The sequence below is a fragment of the Cebus imitator genome, unplaced genomic scaffold (genome assembly GCF_001604975.1).
Source record: "Cebus imitator isolate Cc_AM_T3 unplaced genomic scaffold, Cebus_imitator-1.0 Scaffold226, whole genome shotgun sequence".
Classification (NCBI taxonomy): Eukaryota; Metazoa; Chordata; class Mammalia; order Primates; family Cebidae; genus Cebus; species Cebus imitator.
Genome location: NW_016107541.1, coordinates 84,682 through 102,138, shown reverse-complemented (window position 1 = coordinate 102,138; position 17,457 = coordinate 84,682). Strand labels below are relative to the sequence as shown.

At 37.8% G+C, this 17,457-nt stretch overlaps 1 protein-coding gene across 1 annotated transcript in view; it reads right to left on the bottom strand.

The window, feature by feature from the left end:
- The window catches only part of ADCY2 (adenylate cyclase 2), a gene marked incomplete at its 5' end in the record, with an annotated part of 165,540 nt that overhangs the window by 95,858 nt on the left and 52,225 nt on the right, over positions 1 to 17,457 (bottom strand). The window contains 2 exons of the mRNA XM_017496921.2: positions 8,770 to 8,867; positions 11,266 to 11,335. Of these exons, the coding sequence (XP_017352410.2) occupies positions 8,770 to 8,867; positions 11,266 to 11,335 (168 nt within the window). The remainder of the gene's footprint in view (positions 1 to 8,769; positions 8,868 to 11,265; positions 11,336 to 17,457) is intronic.

Below are 17,457 nucleotides of genomic sequence, written 5' to 3'. Positions count from 1 at the left end.
TTATTGCTCCTAAGCTACATAGTCTATGGTCCTTTGTTAGAGAAGTCCAAATGGACTAAGACACCAGGGAACAAAAAACAGTGTGAGACAAAGTCAAGGTTGGTTAAATGCTCTTAATTATAACCATTTATCCTACCTGTTCTGTCAAAAGCATGTTCAGGTCCATTAAGTGTACCAAGACGTTGGTGTAGCTTAATCAATTTTAATTAACAGTCCAGTTGCAAAGCTGCTTCTTTTTCAACCCTGAAGCATAACCGATTAAGTACTTACTGAAAAGCAAACTTGACTCTTCCCTGTCGTAAGGCAAGAAAAATTACCTTTAGTGTCAGTTTTGACTTTGGTGCTTTAGTCATGTACATTGTTATAGAATATGGAAGAGACTGAATCTGGACAAGGTCCACTTTCCTTTCTGCTTTTTTCCCAGTGAAATTGCTTAAAGGTGGTCCTGACAGGGGTGAGAGACGTTTATTGATAAAAGAAGCCCACTGGAGATAAACACTCCCCTCAAAAAGCCTACAAAATGTATTAATTACAAGACATCTCTCTGGGTAAATAATGGTGTCTTTGTCTGGCATTCTGTTGAATGTCATGACTTTCACGGCCTCCCTCCTGATTGACTTCACTTCCCTCACTTCCTCCCCAAAGCAGGCCTCTCATCAGCTCTCCACTCCCATCTGTTGTGTGGGATTCAGTCAGGATGATAAGAACCAAAGAAAGCAATTTTTTCTTTTAAGTTAGCATGAAATAAAATTTCCTCCTTTTTAAATGACAGAACTTCAAAATGAAAGAGAATTTAGTAAAAAAGAAAAAAAGAATCAAAAGTTGAAAAGAGGAAATGGAATTTAAATATTTATCACCATTACAGTAGCTTTTCTCTCATGAGAGGACTTAGTTTTGAGATTTTCTGGACACTTGAAGGTTCTGAGATGTGGAAAAGAAAAAAGAGATTATCTTTGGCCAAGTAAAGAAAGTTCTACCTTTACAGCAATGATAAGGATTGAAGATTTGAATTTTCAGACACACTGTATTCCCCAGAAAGTGCAGAGTCTTCTTTTCCTATACCCACTCCTTGTATTTAAATACTACATAGGTGCTGGGTTTTCCAGATTGTATCTCCACCTATCCCTATAGAATCTATAGGAGCTATACGGGGTTCATGGGAGGTTCTATAAATTTTATAGGTCATACATTCCCTTCTGTGTGAAACTCCAGCACCTGATGTGTAACACACATGTGCATATAATGTCCAGAATTGAGCCTTTGAGTCCACTCTCCCTCCCCAACCTGTTCCTGCCCCAGGATTTTCTCTCTGTAAATCGCAACATTTTTTCCAGTGGTTCAGGAGAAAATTAAAAAAAAATAAAAACCCTGCAAAACTTACTTTCTCATACCCTTTATATCTAATCCAGCAGCACTTGTTTACATCACTCTGCAAAACCTATCCCAGGATTTGAACAAGTTTTATTACTTCTAGTATTGAGGGTTGAAATAAGTAATAAAATTGATATTAGAGATCCAAGTAGAAATAATAATTCTAAGATATTTAACATTATAATTTGGCTTATTAATTTTTCTTAAAACTACATTAGTTTTCATTTTTCTTGGGATAATAAAATGCGTATTTACCTAAACTGTACTGGAAAAAAATTTATCCTTGTTTTAACAATTGCTCTCATGACTGGTTAAACATAATCCATTTAGTTTGGCAGATTATATGAATGAAACTACTAAAAATAACAAAAACATTTCATGCTTGATCATTTTTGATCTTTGAAGGTAGCTCACATTTCTGATAAAGATACGCTACAGGACAGACAGAGTGAAAGAGCAACTCCGAAGGAGGAGTCAACCAATAATTTCATTATATCTTTTCAAATTCTGAGATTAGAGCTAGATTCAACAATTATAGGCTGAATAAGGATGACGTTGGGCTCCCTTTCAGAAAAACATCTCCCTTTTTACTTGTTCTTTCCAGGTAACAAATTTCTCCATTATTAGTTATTCATTCATTCATTTATTCACTCACTGATTTAATTATTTCTTTCCCTTTTTCAAAAACACAGGAGGCAGTTTACCACAAAAAAAGCCAAACTAAGGGAACAAAACAAAAGTATAATTAAGTTAAGAAAGAAAGTAAAGTCAGCATAAGTGAGAAGCACCATTATTCTCACAAAAATGCTTCATACAATACAACAAAATTATTTCTTTAAATACATGAGTTAATCAGCAAGAAAGAGAGTTTCCTAGATATGCAGAAGGTATTCAAATGCAGACCACTGTGAGGTGCTGATGCTAAATGGCCCAGGAGAAATCGGGGCTAATACCTGCTCTTGGTGTAAGACTGATGTCTACCCAAGGAAGGTGATGCTCTCAGGCATTTGATTAATATGATATTAGACCTGAGCTCTTAAATAAAGGCAGGGACCCTGAGGTGCTGTCCCACCAAGAAATAGAAAAAGAAAAACTCTCTCCATCAGTCTGGTAATTTTTAGGAAACAACCATCTGACTGGGGCCATAAAGAAAAGATCATTTTTGAAAATTGGGATCACCAATCTTGCTCCATGCCAATGGGTGTTGACCCAAATACACATGACCTACTTAGTGCAGAAACCTTAGTCTAAGGGTTTAATAAAATATTGTGACTTGAATTGGTGAATCCCAGAGATATCTGGCAAAGATACACTGAAATCTATCCCATAGTGAAGCCATTACAACCCAGGACATACATGACTACCATGGACCCTGATCCTTGCTGTTGATGAACATACAGAAACAATTACAGATAACACAAGGACGGACTTAACAGGTAGACTAAATGGCAGAATCCACATATTTATCAACCATAAAGAACACAATAAAAGAAGTGATATTTCTGCTGGGCACAGTGGCTCACACCTGTAATCCCAGCACTTTGGGAGGCTGGGAAGGGCAAATTGCTTGAGGCCAGGAGTTTGAGACCAGCCTAGCCAACGTGGTGAAACTCCATCTCTACTAACAATACAAAAATTAGCATGGTGGAGTGGCAGGTACCTGTAATCCCAGCCACTCAGGAGGCTGAGGCAGGAGAATCACTTGAACCTGGGGGGTGGAGGTTACAGTGAGCCAAGATGGTGCCACTGCACTCCAGCCTGTGTGACAGAGCAGAACTCTATCTCAAAAATAAAAAAAAAATTAAAAAAATGATATTTCCATATAATATGTTTAAAATCTGCAAGTAAAAGAAAACAAAGTAAACTCCACAGGCAAAATATAAAATTATATATACAAAAAGGTTAGGTTTTAAGAATGTCATAAACTTCTTAGATATGAAAAGATATCATAAAGATTATGAACTCCATAGAAATCTTTAAATCATAAAGATTATAAACTCCATGAAGATTATAAACTCCATTATAAATCATAAAGATTATAAACTCTATAGAAAAAATACAAAATTATATATACAAAAAAGGTTTTAAGAATGTCATAGACTTCTTAGATATGAAAAAAATCAAAAGATTATAAACTCAATGTTGGATAAATAATTTACCAGAATGAATCCCAAAGAAATAAAAAAGTGGAAACTGTGAGGAAAAATGGCAAGACCTGGAGCACAGGATGAGAACACAATATGCAGCGAACTCCAGGAGGAAAGAACGGATAATCGAGGAGCAGCGATGTGTGAGGAGACAGAGGCAGAGTATTTTCAAGGGCTGAGCAGAGATATGCATCCTCAGGTTGAAAAAATCACACCTAGTCATGTAGGTAGACGAAAACAAATACATTTATGGAAACAATATAGTGAAAATCCTGCCCCCTCCTCATCCACAAAAAAGATACCTAAAAGCTCTCAGAGAGGAAAGACAGACTCTCTAGGAAGGAATGTAATGAGACTGACAGAAATACTTCATTAACAAAAATAGAAGGTGTAATGCCACAGAGTAATATCATTATCACACTGAGGGAAAATAAAAGTTAACCTAGAATTTTATGCCCAGTTATACAAACATGAGATAAAGCAGATAAAAATTTTTTTAATATAAACAGAAAAGGGTCCTATTGTTTAACTCATAGACCCCTCCTCCAAAACCCTAACAAATCATATACATCACCAAAAAGAAAAATAAATCTGAAGATACAAATAATTTTAAAAAGCATTGTTGAGGAAATTAATTGGTAAAGAATGTGGGCAAATATAAATGAACATTGACTATAATTACTGTCAGAGCTAAAATCCTAGGAAATAATTACATTGAAGAGAAATTATGAATAACTTTAGAATGTACTGAATTAAGCGTATATGTTAAAATTCGTTTCACAATTGCCAAGACATGGAACCAATGCAAGCACTCATCAACCAACGAGTGGATAAATGAAACATGGTATACATGCACCATGGAAAAGTACTCTGCCATAAAAATGAAACAAGTAATTTCTTTTGCAGCAACTTGGTTGGAGCTGGAAATCATTATTCTAAGTGAAGTAACTCAGGAATGGAAAATCAAATTCTGTATGTTCTCACTTACAAATGGAAGCTGAGCTATGAGTATGTAAATGCACATAGAGTGATATAATGGACTAGGAAGACTTGAAAGGGGGATGGGTAGGAGAGCAGTGAGGGATAAACAATGACATATTGGGTACAATGTATACTACTTAGGTGAGGAGTGCACTGAAATCTCAGACTCACTACTCTACAATTCATCTATGTCACCAAAAACCACTTCTACCCCCAAAAATATTGACAAAATACATAATATTATATTAAAAACATATAAATTATAATACATATTAAACATAATAGTTATACATTTTTTTCTTTAACATAAAAATATATTGAAATTTTAATGGTAATCATTAAAAGAAAAATACATGATGCACATTCTATGAACTTGAATAGTAATCTTTAATGAAAAAATATATACTTCCTAACCAGTAAAAGAAACAAAAGAATAAATAGGCTGCTCTGCTTATGGAGTAGCCATTCTTTTATTCCTTTACTTTCTAATAAGCTTGCTTTTACTTTACCTTTAAAAAAATAAAAGAACTTGATCAATCCATTAGAAATGAGAAAAAAGAGAGAAAAGGACCAAAGAAAAGCAAGATAAATGAAACACAAAATAAGATGGGAGAAGTCGGACCGCATACATCAATTAATGAAATAAAAATACAGATGACAAAATATAGAAGAGAATAATATAAACTGGTACCAAAACAGACAGAGATATAGCCCAATGCAACACAAGAGAGGCCTCAGAAGTAACGCCACACATCTAAAACTATTTGATCTTTGACAAACCTGACAAAACAAGCAATAGGGAAAGGATTTCTTTCCTGTTTAATAAATGGTGTTGGGAAAACTGGCTAGCCATGTGAAGAAAGTTGCAACTGGGCCCCTTCCTTACACCTTACACAAAATTAACTCCAGATGGATTAAATATTTAAACATAAGACCTGACACCATAAAAACCCTAGAAGAGAACCTAGGCAACAGCATTCAGGACACAGACATAGGCAAGGACTTCATGACTAAAACACAAAAAGCAATGACAACAAAAGCCAAAATAGATAAATGGGATCTAATTAAACTTAAGAGCTTCTGTACAGCAAAAGAAACAATCATTAGAGTGAACCAGCAACCAAGAGAATGGAAAAAAATTTTCACAAGCTACCCATCTGACAGAGGGCTAATATCCAGAATCTATAAAGAACTAAAGCAAATTTATAAGAAAAAAACAACCCCATCAAAAAGTGGGCAAGGGATATGAACAGATACTTTTCAAAAGAAGACACTTATGCAGCCAACAAACATATGAAAAAATGTTCAACATCACTGGTCATTAGAGAAACGCAAATCAAAACCACATTGAGATACCCTCTCACTCCAGTTAGAGTGGTGATCATTAAAAAATCTGGAGATAGAAGATACTGGAGAGGATGTTGAGAAATAGGAATGCTTTTACTCTATTGGTGGGACTGTAAATTAGTTCAACCATCATGGAAGAGAGTGTGGCGATTCCTCAAGAATCTAGAAATAGAAATTCCATTTGACCCAGCAATCCCATTATTGGGTATATACCCAAAGGATTATAAATCATTCTATTATAAAGACACAGGCACACATATGTTCATTGCAGCACTGATTACAACAGCAAAGACCTGGAAGCAACCCAAATGCCCACCTATGATAGACTGGACAAAGAAAATGTGGCACATATACACCATTGAATACTATGCAGTCATAAAAGAGGATGAGTTCATGTTCTTTGTAAGGACATGGATGAACCTGGAAACCATCATTCTCAGCAAACTGACACAAGAACAGAAAACCAAACACTGCATGTTCTCACTCATAGGTGGGTGTTGAACAATGAGAACACATGGACACAGGGAGGGGAGCATCACACACTAGGGTCTGTTGGAGGTGGGAGGCTGGGGAGGGACAGTGGGTGGTGGGGAGGTTGGGGAGGGATAACACTGGGAGAAATGCCTGATGTAGGTGATGGGGGGGATGGAGGCAGCAAACCACCATGACATGTGTGTACCTATGCAACAATCCTGCAAGTTCTGCACATGTACCCCAGAACCTAAAGTATAATTTAGAAAAAGAGAAAGATATTAAATTGAGTAAATAAAACTAAAATAAAAACAGGTAATATTTAAAGGAAGCATACCCACATACTAACAGTCTAGAGGGCGGAAAATCACATCTGCAGTAAAAAGCACACAGGGTAAACATTTACAAAGTCTGGATTGTGGACATGTATGCATTTATCATATCACATCTGTACTTTTCTGAATCTTTGAAATGTTTCATAGCAAGATTTTTTTTAAAGAAAAAGAAAAAATGAAGATATTAATATGGAAGAAAACTGAAGGCAGAAATTACAGAATAAGAAGCCTGAGGCTCTTACAGCAAGTGCAGGTCTGGAGGCTCCATCAAGTGAGGCTGTGGATTTTGCTCAGAGCTTTTCCTTTTTGTATTATTGGTTGGAAAAGCTCTGAGGAAAACCTGTGTGCACCCACAAAAATAATGGGTGATGACGCTTGAGAGAACGAACTTCCATGGGTCCTCATAAAGATGCAACACCACAGAAGAGAGACAAGAAAATCAAAGTCAAGCCAGCAAAGGCATGAGGAGGATGTGTTTCTTAAAAGTAGAATCCCATGAAAATTTCCTGGCCTCTGGAAGTCTTTTTGTCTTGTTTGGAGGCATCTTTTAAAACACCCCAGTCACTCTCTCTGTCCCCTGCACCTTCCAGTAGGTGAAAGACCCTGTATTATTTATAATGTAGAGAATATAGAAATAGTCATCCACTAGGAAAATGTAGAAAACTTAATATATCTATGTAAAAGTAACAATAAAGACCCATCCCCTCTGTAGTATTTGTTTCACCTACGTAGCTTTCAAAATGCTTTTCTGCTCTACCAGTCTATAAGCCAGTGTGCACTGGGATAGCTGTTTCTCTCCAGTACCATGGTACAGGCCTGACATTAAGGAGCTTAATTTGTAAACATTTGTTTGAATGGAAAACTGATGCATTAACATTGGGAAATTTCACTGAAGATTTTGTAAGTCCTGAAGAAGGGCTCCCTTGGCTAATGTACTGCACCTCCAATTCATGGGGAAAGGAGAAGTCTACTGGAAATCCCTTCTATAAGGGAGCACATTGCTAATGAATTGTACATACATGAACAAAGCTTTCACCACTCTACAATTCATCCATGTAATCAAAAACCACTTGTACCCAAAAGCGATTTTTGGCTATTTGGCTTAGTGCCTAGAAGAAAACCCTTTGGAGTACAGAGGGGGAGAAACAGACAACTTCTTTGTAGTTTGCTCAGCATGTTCATGAGATGAAACACTACCCAATCCAAGCAGTCCGAGTTGAACACAAAGGCTGGCTGCACCATGTCAATTAAATGCAAGCACACAACTGAATTCTACTAGACTGAAAACAGGTGCTTTGACCTTAACGAAATAGGTTAAGAAAGAAAAAAAATATGATAAGAAAGAAAAAAAATCTATCTTAAAGTTTCTTTCTATATCCCTAGTTATTATAAGGACAAGAATTTTCTTTAGATTGTAAAATGAGAATTAGATTTCTTAAAGAAAGTCACCTGATTAGTCTTGAACTCATTGAGAAGGTGCAAAAGAAAGATAACCTAAGTGATTGGTTTTTCACCAGTAGGTGGAAGCAGAAGGAATCCCCCCAAAGCATGAAATGTGGTTTGCCCAGATTCTCCCATTTGTAACCCAGATCTCTCTGGGGAGAGGTTGGCTGGACCTTGACCTATAGCAATCAAAGGCAGCTGCAGAGTGGATTTCAGAGGCAAGAGAGGGGTGTGTAACACAGAACTTGAACAAAATGGATGGGTGGGCAAAGCGTGTCATAGTGAAAGGCTGTGCCCTCTCAACATAAGATAATGGTGTGTGTTTATTAGAAACCACATCTGGGGATTGCACTCTTTGTGGGTAAAGCTTATTGGGCCACATTTTTTAGACTGGGCATCAGAGTAATCTCAACATCAAAACAAGAAGGTTAAATTTATTTTTTTAAACCCCTAGAAGTTTGAATCAACATGTCCACTTTGAAATCCAACATTATGCTAAAGAAGACACATGGGGGCCACTTCACCTCTGAGTCGTCAGTTAGTCTCCCTCCACCATGACATGTTAAATCACCCCTCTGTGTAAAATTAGCATCCTTTCACAGCTTGAGATATAACTGGGCTCCCGTGGAAAGGCACCTCAGGTGAGAATCCCAGTGGAAACCAGAAGTACTTACTTTGGCAGCACAAGGATCTGCACAATGAAGATGCAGAAGAATATGAGACAGGCACAAGTTACGTAATACTTGAACGCTGGCAGTGCTGTGGCCCGGTACTGAGGGAGAGAAAGGAACCCATGAGTAACAGTTCTCCAAGAGAAGAGCTGCACACAGTGCCCAGCAGCCTAGTTGTACCCAGGGCATGCACCACACTCAGAAATTGTGTAGATGGCGGCCCACGCAAGCCAAGGACAGAGCCTGTTCATCTCAGCAGTGAGTGCTTCCTTTCCCCCGCATGAGTGACTTCCAAGGACCATGGTTTATGAGTAAAGCTGTTCTGAAACCCATCTATCTGTAACTGAATCTCTCTAGGAAGGAGAGAGGCACTTGACCAGAAGGCTGAGTGAGTGAGCTGTGAATCGTGCCTGTGCCCTAGGTCCCATGAGGGTCTGACATCTATGGGTACTGAGGGAAAGGGGATGACTTCCTATATACTATTTTACTTTTGAATGCTGCTAAGGAAATGCAAGACATATTCATTTATTTTAGTATTTTATTTTATTGTCTTAATGTCTTTGAGAGGTGATGGGTGAAGTTACAAGACTAAAAATGTTTGCTGACTTGGTTCTTAGTTGGCTTGTTCTGAGCTTGGCCAATGGTTCTCCCCTTCCTTTCTCTCATCCAGTGTAATCAGCAGGGGCCCACGCGGTTCCTCATGCCATGAACAAGCTGACCAGCATTAGCTGCCTACCTGGGGATGGCCCTGCTTGACTTAAGCAGGATAAAAATGCCAGACGGGGCTGTACTTATGATGCTGGTGGTGACCCCTGCTGCATTGAGCACAGTGCCCTGCACGCCATGCTTTTCTTGTACTAATCAATCCTCACAACAGCCCCTATTTTGGATGAAGAAACTGTGGACTGGAATGATTGACTAGCATCAGGGAGATGTGCCAATATCATTGAAACCTCCTGAAAATACTTTCAGGTTGCATTGGTTACATTTGCATAAACTTTCCCAAGATATAGGGACAGGTACGTATTTGTTGGATTTTAGCCTCCCTGTTTTAGTGCTGAATGGGGGACCTCTGATGAGTATCCAGATATTTCTCTTCTGACACCTCTTGCTGCCCTTTGCCCTACCTGATGCCCTGAAGGGCAGGCTGGGGACAGGTGGACAAAAACTGAGCTTAAGTCTTGCTGCTCTCTAAAATTTGCCTTAAAGTCAGCATCCGCAAATACGTACCATGGGGAATGTACGCAGAAGCTGCATTTTTAAATGATCACCTCTGTTTACTAGAATTTTTTTGGTATATTTTTTGACTCAGTAGCCAGCATAATTTCCATGCTCATGAAAAAGCTATATTAGCATAGTTGCTGAAATGTGATGTACATTCTATGCACTCAATTAAATTCTTATCTTTTAGCTTCTTCAGGCCTTTGTACAGAGATATGAGTGGAAATTTCTTTGTGGTATTAACAAAGAAATGGACTTCCATCAGGAAAGAAATAATGTAACAGTTAAGCAATAAGTAGCCATTAATATTTTCTAAAGTTATTAAGGATAAGGTGGCCAATGATAGCACATTATAACAAGCGTCAATTTAGTAAACTGTCTGTGGTCAATGGTCAAAGTCCTTTACTTAGCAGTGGACAACAGATCCTCTTGACCACCAACATCAAAGAAATTTTGGTGTGTTCACAGATTTTGGAAGGAATTTTCATATTTAACATTTCTATTTGATATTCATAAAACAATGCACTAAATTTTATCAACATAATTTTAATACCATAGCTGCCAATGCTACCATTAATGTCACTTTTGTTCAAACTAGGCCTGTAATTATATAGTTGGATGATGCAAATTACTTCTAAGTCTGGTTTCTTCTATAGATCAACAAAAACAAAAGGCGAATAAAGTAGCAGTTGTCCTTTCTGCAAGAATTACTTAATTCATTTTAGCAAACCCGTACATAGCTTGACATGTAAAAACTAAATGTCTGCTTACTTATTTGTTCCTGAAATGGCTTTCATTTTAAAAGTCATAATATGAAAGTATTTAGATGCAATAAAGCTTAAAAGTTCTAATTATCCTGAAGAGGCATTGAATGTAAAACTCATATTTTGCTCAAAATATTAAAATAGTTGTGTAAAGACACTGTAGATTTATCAAGAAGAATTCTGTTTTGCTAAGACTTTTCTGAGATAATTTCACATTGAGAAAAGCAGGTATTATCTCCCATATCTTTCATTTAATTGGGATATTTCGCACATATTGCAGAACCATTTACTATCGAGAGGGCTGAGAATGGTGACTGACCAAAGACAGGAACCTGGTGAGAAGAAATACAATAAAGCAATATATGCATGAAAGAACCACCAGAAAAGCCTGAGACAGTTCCAGTCTAGCTAGAGGTAGTTTAAATGTCACATATAAAAAACATGAGCACAATTTCATGAAGATATTCAAATTTTAGAAAACTGGATTGATGATTTTGAAGAAAAAAACGCTTACTTCTTTTTCTAGTACTTTGTTATAGAAAAGCAGTGAGATTCTCTGAATGTCTTCAGACTTGAGCCATTGTCTGGAAATAGAAAGGACCAACACATCAGTTATTTCTTTAAATGACTTGCACTTTTCTTTCTTTACTGTATATCATTCCAAACAGCACTAAAAAAAAAAACGGATATAATGCCAACTAACTGGATATGGACTCTGGATACTGTTAACAGGATCTGAAAATATAATATCCCTAATCACACACTCCCCTCCTTGGAAAATTCTATATTATAAACCAACTGTCATATCATTTGCAACTCAAGGGATCCAAATTAAATAACAAGGGAGAGAAGTCATCTAAAAGACAGAAGACATCAATAAATTGATCCCCTAATGTTTTTCTGAAATCACACAGTGGTTTCACCTCCTTAGGCATCTATCTGGTTCCTAGAGAAGTACCATTTTTTTTTAGCTTCTAGAGAGCAACGTATCACAGAGCATTCAAACCATCAGAATGCCTTTAAGATCTGGGAAACAAGGTTTTGATTATTTTACACTTAGCAAAAATACATTCATTGTCACTTTTTTCATTTCTAGAAAGTAAAAGTCATGCTTGAATAAAGTTTTTAAAAAATTGGTAAAAATACTAACTTAATAAGCAATCCGTTCAGACTAGGTTGATGTAAACATAAAACTGCATGCATAAATCTCTCAGTTGTTGACAAATAAATAAAAATTATGTGGAAGTATGCATTGTACCACATTGTTTGACTTTTAAACATCCATTTTAAGTAAGTAGTTGTAAATATTGAGCATAAGGAGGAACCCTTTCACAACAGGGTCGTATAACCACAAGCCACACAGCAATACCAGTTGTATACCAAGCAAGCCGTTCACATAATGCCTAACATGATCACACATCAGACAATAAAATAAACACAAATTTTATGAAATATAGTTAAGTGAAATAGAGGGATACACCTCATATTTATGAGTACAGGCATGTAAAAAAACAAATCTATGCATAAAAGTATCTAGATATATCAAATATCTGGATATACAACAACATATATTACTGGCTGGTATGGGTTATTAGTTATTGAGAAACATATTTCTAAATACTTTTAGAGTTAAAAATATAATAATTGCAGATATATATTCATATATATGTATATATCTGTATGTCTATATAACTGTATATCTAGATTCATATTAACATTAACATTTACATCTATATCTATATTTATATTTATATCTATGCGTGTGTGTGTATGTGTGTAGAGAGAGAGACACACAATATATGTTAGGACATTAGAGAGAAAATTATGTTTTACATAAATATCCAAAAAAATGTCATACCTATTCAAACAATTATCAATTCACATGAATTTCTTAATATAATACTCTTCTGAACCGTTGGTTGTACATCATGGATTTTGACTTCTTGGGATATATTTGAAAGATAAACGATGAAAGCCTTTGAGGATCCAGGGAAAAATGTCAAGTGAAATTTTGCACTTTATTAGTAATCAGCAAGTGTGGCCTCCTCCTGACTTTGGATTAGGGTTTTGAAGTGAAGACTGATCTTTAACAATATGGCTACTGACAAGTGAACCCAGGAGACTCGCACACGTGAGGAAGAAAACCCCAGGTCTGCTTGGCGCCCCTCATCAGTTTGGAAGACTTTCACTGCCAGACACATATCCTGATTAGCTTGAACATCCCAGAAAACTAGACTATCACAGGGCACTTTCAACTGGGGCAGGGAAGTCAGTAATGTATTCTAGACTGACTGCCATTAAAAGTGAGAACAATAAAAGTACTTCTTTTTAAAAAACTTTTATTTTACTTTATTATTATTTTTTGAGATGGAGTCTCACTCTGTCACCCAGACTGGAGTGCAGTGGCATGGTCTCAGCTCACTGCAATCTCTGCCTCCTGGGTTCAAGTGATTCTCTTGCCTCAGCCTCCCAAGTAGCTGAGATTACAGGCGTGTGCCACCACACCTGGCTAATTTTGTATTTTTAGTAGAAACAGGGTTTCTCCATGTTGATCAGGCTGGTCTCGAACTCCTGACCTCAGGTGATCTGCCCACCTTGGCCTCCCAAAGTGCTGGGATTACAGGCATGAGCCACCGTGCTCGGCCAAAATTTATTTAGTGCTGGTTTGATAAATAGGTAAAATTTGTGTTGTGGGAGTTTGTTGTACAGGTTATTTCATAACCCAGGTATTAAGTCTAGTGTCCATTAATTATTTTTCCTGAACCTCCCCCTCCTCCCACCCTCAACCCTCTGACAGGCCCCATTGAGTGTCATTCCCCGCTACGTGTCCATGTGATCTCATCTCTCATCCCACTTAAAAGAGACAACATGCGGTATTTGGTTTTCTCTTCCTGTGTTTGCTAAGGATAATGGCCTCAAGCTCCATCCATGTTCTTACAAAGGATATGATCTCATTCTTTTTATGGCTGCATAGTTCTTTGATTCAAGGGTATAAGCTTTAGGGAAATAAACTTTTTTTTGGGTATTTCTTATTACTCTACCAGCTGCAGAACTATTATTCTGTTTCACAAGACTAGATGGAGAAATCAAAGACGGTTAACATGAAAAGGACCAGAAAATACAAATTAAGATAAATTTTAACTATACTCACTTTCAGAACTGTGTCTTTATCAAACTATGAATAATGTATACTGGTAACTTAATAAAAACAATATTTCCTTCACTGAGAAAAAATATAACTTAAAAATGCTCCTGGAAAATGTCAGCTTGGGAGTGAGAGTGAAATTTAGGAAGTGAAAATAAAACCAGTGCCTCCTTTACTGGTCGGGCCCGCACGTGCCCAGTCTACGTTTCCATGGCCTGTGACCTGCAGGTGGGTGGAAGGTGCTCGGAATCAGGCTTGCTTGCCTTGAATCCCCAGAGCCTCTGTGGTGCTTCTTGAGCCCCAGTGCTAGATCTGTGTTGGGGTCACGACTGAGTCCCCACCAGTGGACACCCTCGCCTCCCTTCCCACAGCACGCTGGGTCTGGCTTGGGGCTTCTCCCTTGCAGCAATGACGGAAGGGCCTAATTCTCCTCACCTTGTCTTTAGAGTTAAGATGACTATATTCTTCCTACACACTTAATCACCTCTGTGAATCCTTTGAGGTGGCTCCGCTCCCACCACTGACTTGGAACACAGGTATCTCAACATTAATTTTGCAATAAGATCAGATGCATTTTGGATGGATGGTATCACATGCTAAAATGTGAAGATGCTCCCATATAGAATCTAGCTTTTAAAAATATTACTTGCTGAATGCATCATGCTATAATTTTTCTCTCTCCAATTACACTTCAGGTTATTTGTCAGCAGTATACTTGGGAATATTTTGACTTGTAGAAAACAGAAAGATTTATAAGTGTGATTTGGATATTTGGAAGGGGATAGATTTGTGTGTGCTGATCAGGTCAACTATTACTTGCAGGGGGTTGAAACTACAGAGAAAGAAGGGCCGTGGAGGGGAGACGTGGGGAGAGAAGGGAGAGGGAATGTGTGTGTGCTTGATTTACGGCCTCCTGACTTTTTATGATCCCAGTAGTCTGCGGCATGAAGGAAGCCAACTTCATCCTGGGGTATCACAATAAGTGATTCTCTGTTTATTTATATGAAGGTTTTTGTTTTGTTTTGTTTTATCAAGAGGTTAAGGAAAATAAAGGAAATTCTGAATACTCTGTTGACTAGAGGGGCGTGGGTACTCCCACATCTGCGCACAGAATTATTCAAGAATATGAGAAAGCAAGTTCTTGCTGCAAAGCAGATACCATGCAAGAAGACCACTTTATTTACTTCTTTTTTTTTTTTATTATACTTTAAGTTCTGGGGTACTTGTGCAGATCTTGCAGGATTGTTGCATAGGTACACACATGCCATGGTGGTTATGAACTGCAAATCTGTGTCCCCCACCAACGTCTATCTGTTGAAGCCCTAACTCCTAGTGTGGCTGTATTCGGAGATGGATCCTCTAAGAATGAAATGAATGTTAAATGAGCTCTTAAGAGTAGGACTCTGATCTGAAGGACTACTTAGAAGTCCTACTTAGAAGGACTCCAAGGAGTCCTTCTAAGACAAGACACCAGACAGCTCCCCACCACCGCGGCATGCACTGGGGGAAGGCTGAGCAGATGCTGACTTCAGTCATCTCTTAACAAACGCGTGTTCAATCCATCAGTGAATGAATAAGCAAAAATCTGCATAGAAATCACTGTTTTATGCCAATAGCAGGAATGAATGATACATCAAGCCCGGGGCCCCAGTTGAGTCCTCAAATGAAAATTCAAAGATCAGAAGAACTTCATATCAGAGAACAAGAGGAGTTAATGAGGAAGGTGTAACAACAAGTGACTGAGTTAATTAAAAATATATGCATAAAAGCTTCCATTTGAAAAATTTCCCTTTTATTTTTTGAGTATAGCACACTCTTCTCGATTTGATTTCTGAAACACGTTGGGAAAATTACAGCATAAGCAGTTACATCAGCACTAAGCATTACTTTGGAATAAAACTGCATTAAAGCATAAGGTGTTAACTCAGCATGTATTTGAATACTAAATGATGCAAAGCAAACACACAATCTAAAAGCAACTTTACCAACAATAAAGCAAAGCCAATGGTGGCACTCTATGATGATTTGTTTGGTAGGTGGATACAAAAATAGTTTAAAAAGGTAGGTGTCCTGCATGAACACACGCTGAGGCTGACTTTAGGAATTCGTTTTCAAAATATTACTGTTATTATTATCATTTGCTAACTTTTGTCAAAAAACAAGACTGCCTCTTTCTTCTCATCTTGTGTCTTATTCTGGTGAGTCACAGGGTATCAGCTGCTATTTCCTCTGGTTGAATGAATGCATTCTTACACCTATATTTTATGAAACCAGGTGCCTCCCTAGGTTTTAGCTGCTGTTAGATTCCAGGAAGTTATTTATTTCTCAGTGTGTGATGGTTTGAGGCAGAGGTGAGGTTGCTTTTTGCACTGACCCTAGCATCAGGCAAAGCAGAGCATTGGTCCAGGTGGGGGGCCTTGGGTATTCTGGGACAGGAAGGGGGCTTTGCCTACTTGTAGTACATGAAGGGTCTCTAGACAGGTAATAATTCAGTGTTCAAGCACATCTGAATGGCAACTCCTGCCTGACCAAGATGCTTTACTGCTTAGATAATATGCACTTGCATTCAGACACAAAGGCACACACCCACCACAGACACACTTAACACACTCATGCAATTCTTTCATAAGCCCTGTAAATATTCTGTAATAAATACTTACAAGGAACAATCTAAAACAGGCATGCATTTCATAGAGCCATATACTATTTGAGGCCCTGTAACTTCATTTTGGAGACGAAGAGCTCTAGGTGAAAATCATTTACACTTTTCAAGAGTCAGCTTTCATGATAAAAAATTGAATAGGTTTCCATAGGATGGAAGCTTTTCTTTGAAGGCTTTTCATTTGGACCTCCCGATGTTTTCACTACAGTTCAACTCAACAAATATGAATGGAGCGTCTGATGTGCACCAGGCACCATACTAAGCCATGTGCTTTCTGCTCTCCATGGGTTCAGTTATGACACACATACGCAGGGAGAACACGAAGGCTGATGAACACAATCATTCTGTCCAGGTGGAGAAAGCCATCATCTTCTTTCAATTGTTTCCCTCCCACAACTCTGGACCATTTAAAACCGTAACAGCAATTCTTGGCTTCAGAGGCTGAATGACAATTTGTGCCCCCGAAATCAGTCTTACTCTCATTGCTCACCAATGCGAATTCTCTTCCAGGATTTAGAACACAGGTATCTCAACATTAGTTTTGTAATAAGGACAGATGCATTTTGGATGGATAGTACCACATGGTAAAGTTTGAAGATTTTCCCCATATAGAATCTATCTTTTTAAAATATTACTTGTTGAACACATCATGCTGTAATGTTTCTCTCTCCAATTATACCTCAGGTTATTTATCAACAGTTGATTTGGTAATATTTTCTAGGAAGAGTTAAATATTTTTAAAAAGATGAAAGAAATACTTTCAAAAAGATGTAAGAAGGGCTGGGCGCGGTGGCTCACGCCTGTAATCCCAGCACTTTGGGAGGCCGAGGCGGGTGGATCACAAGGTCAAGAGATCGAGACCATCCTGGTCAACATGGTGAAACCCCGTCTCTACTAAA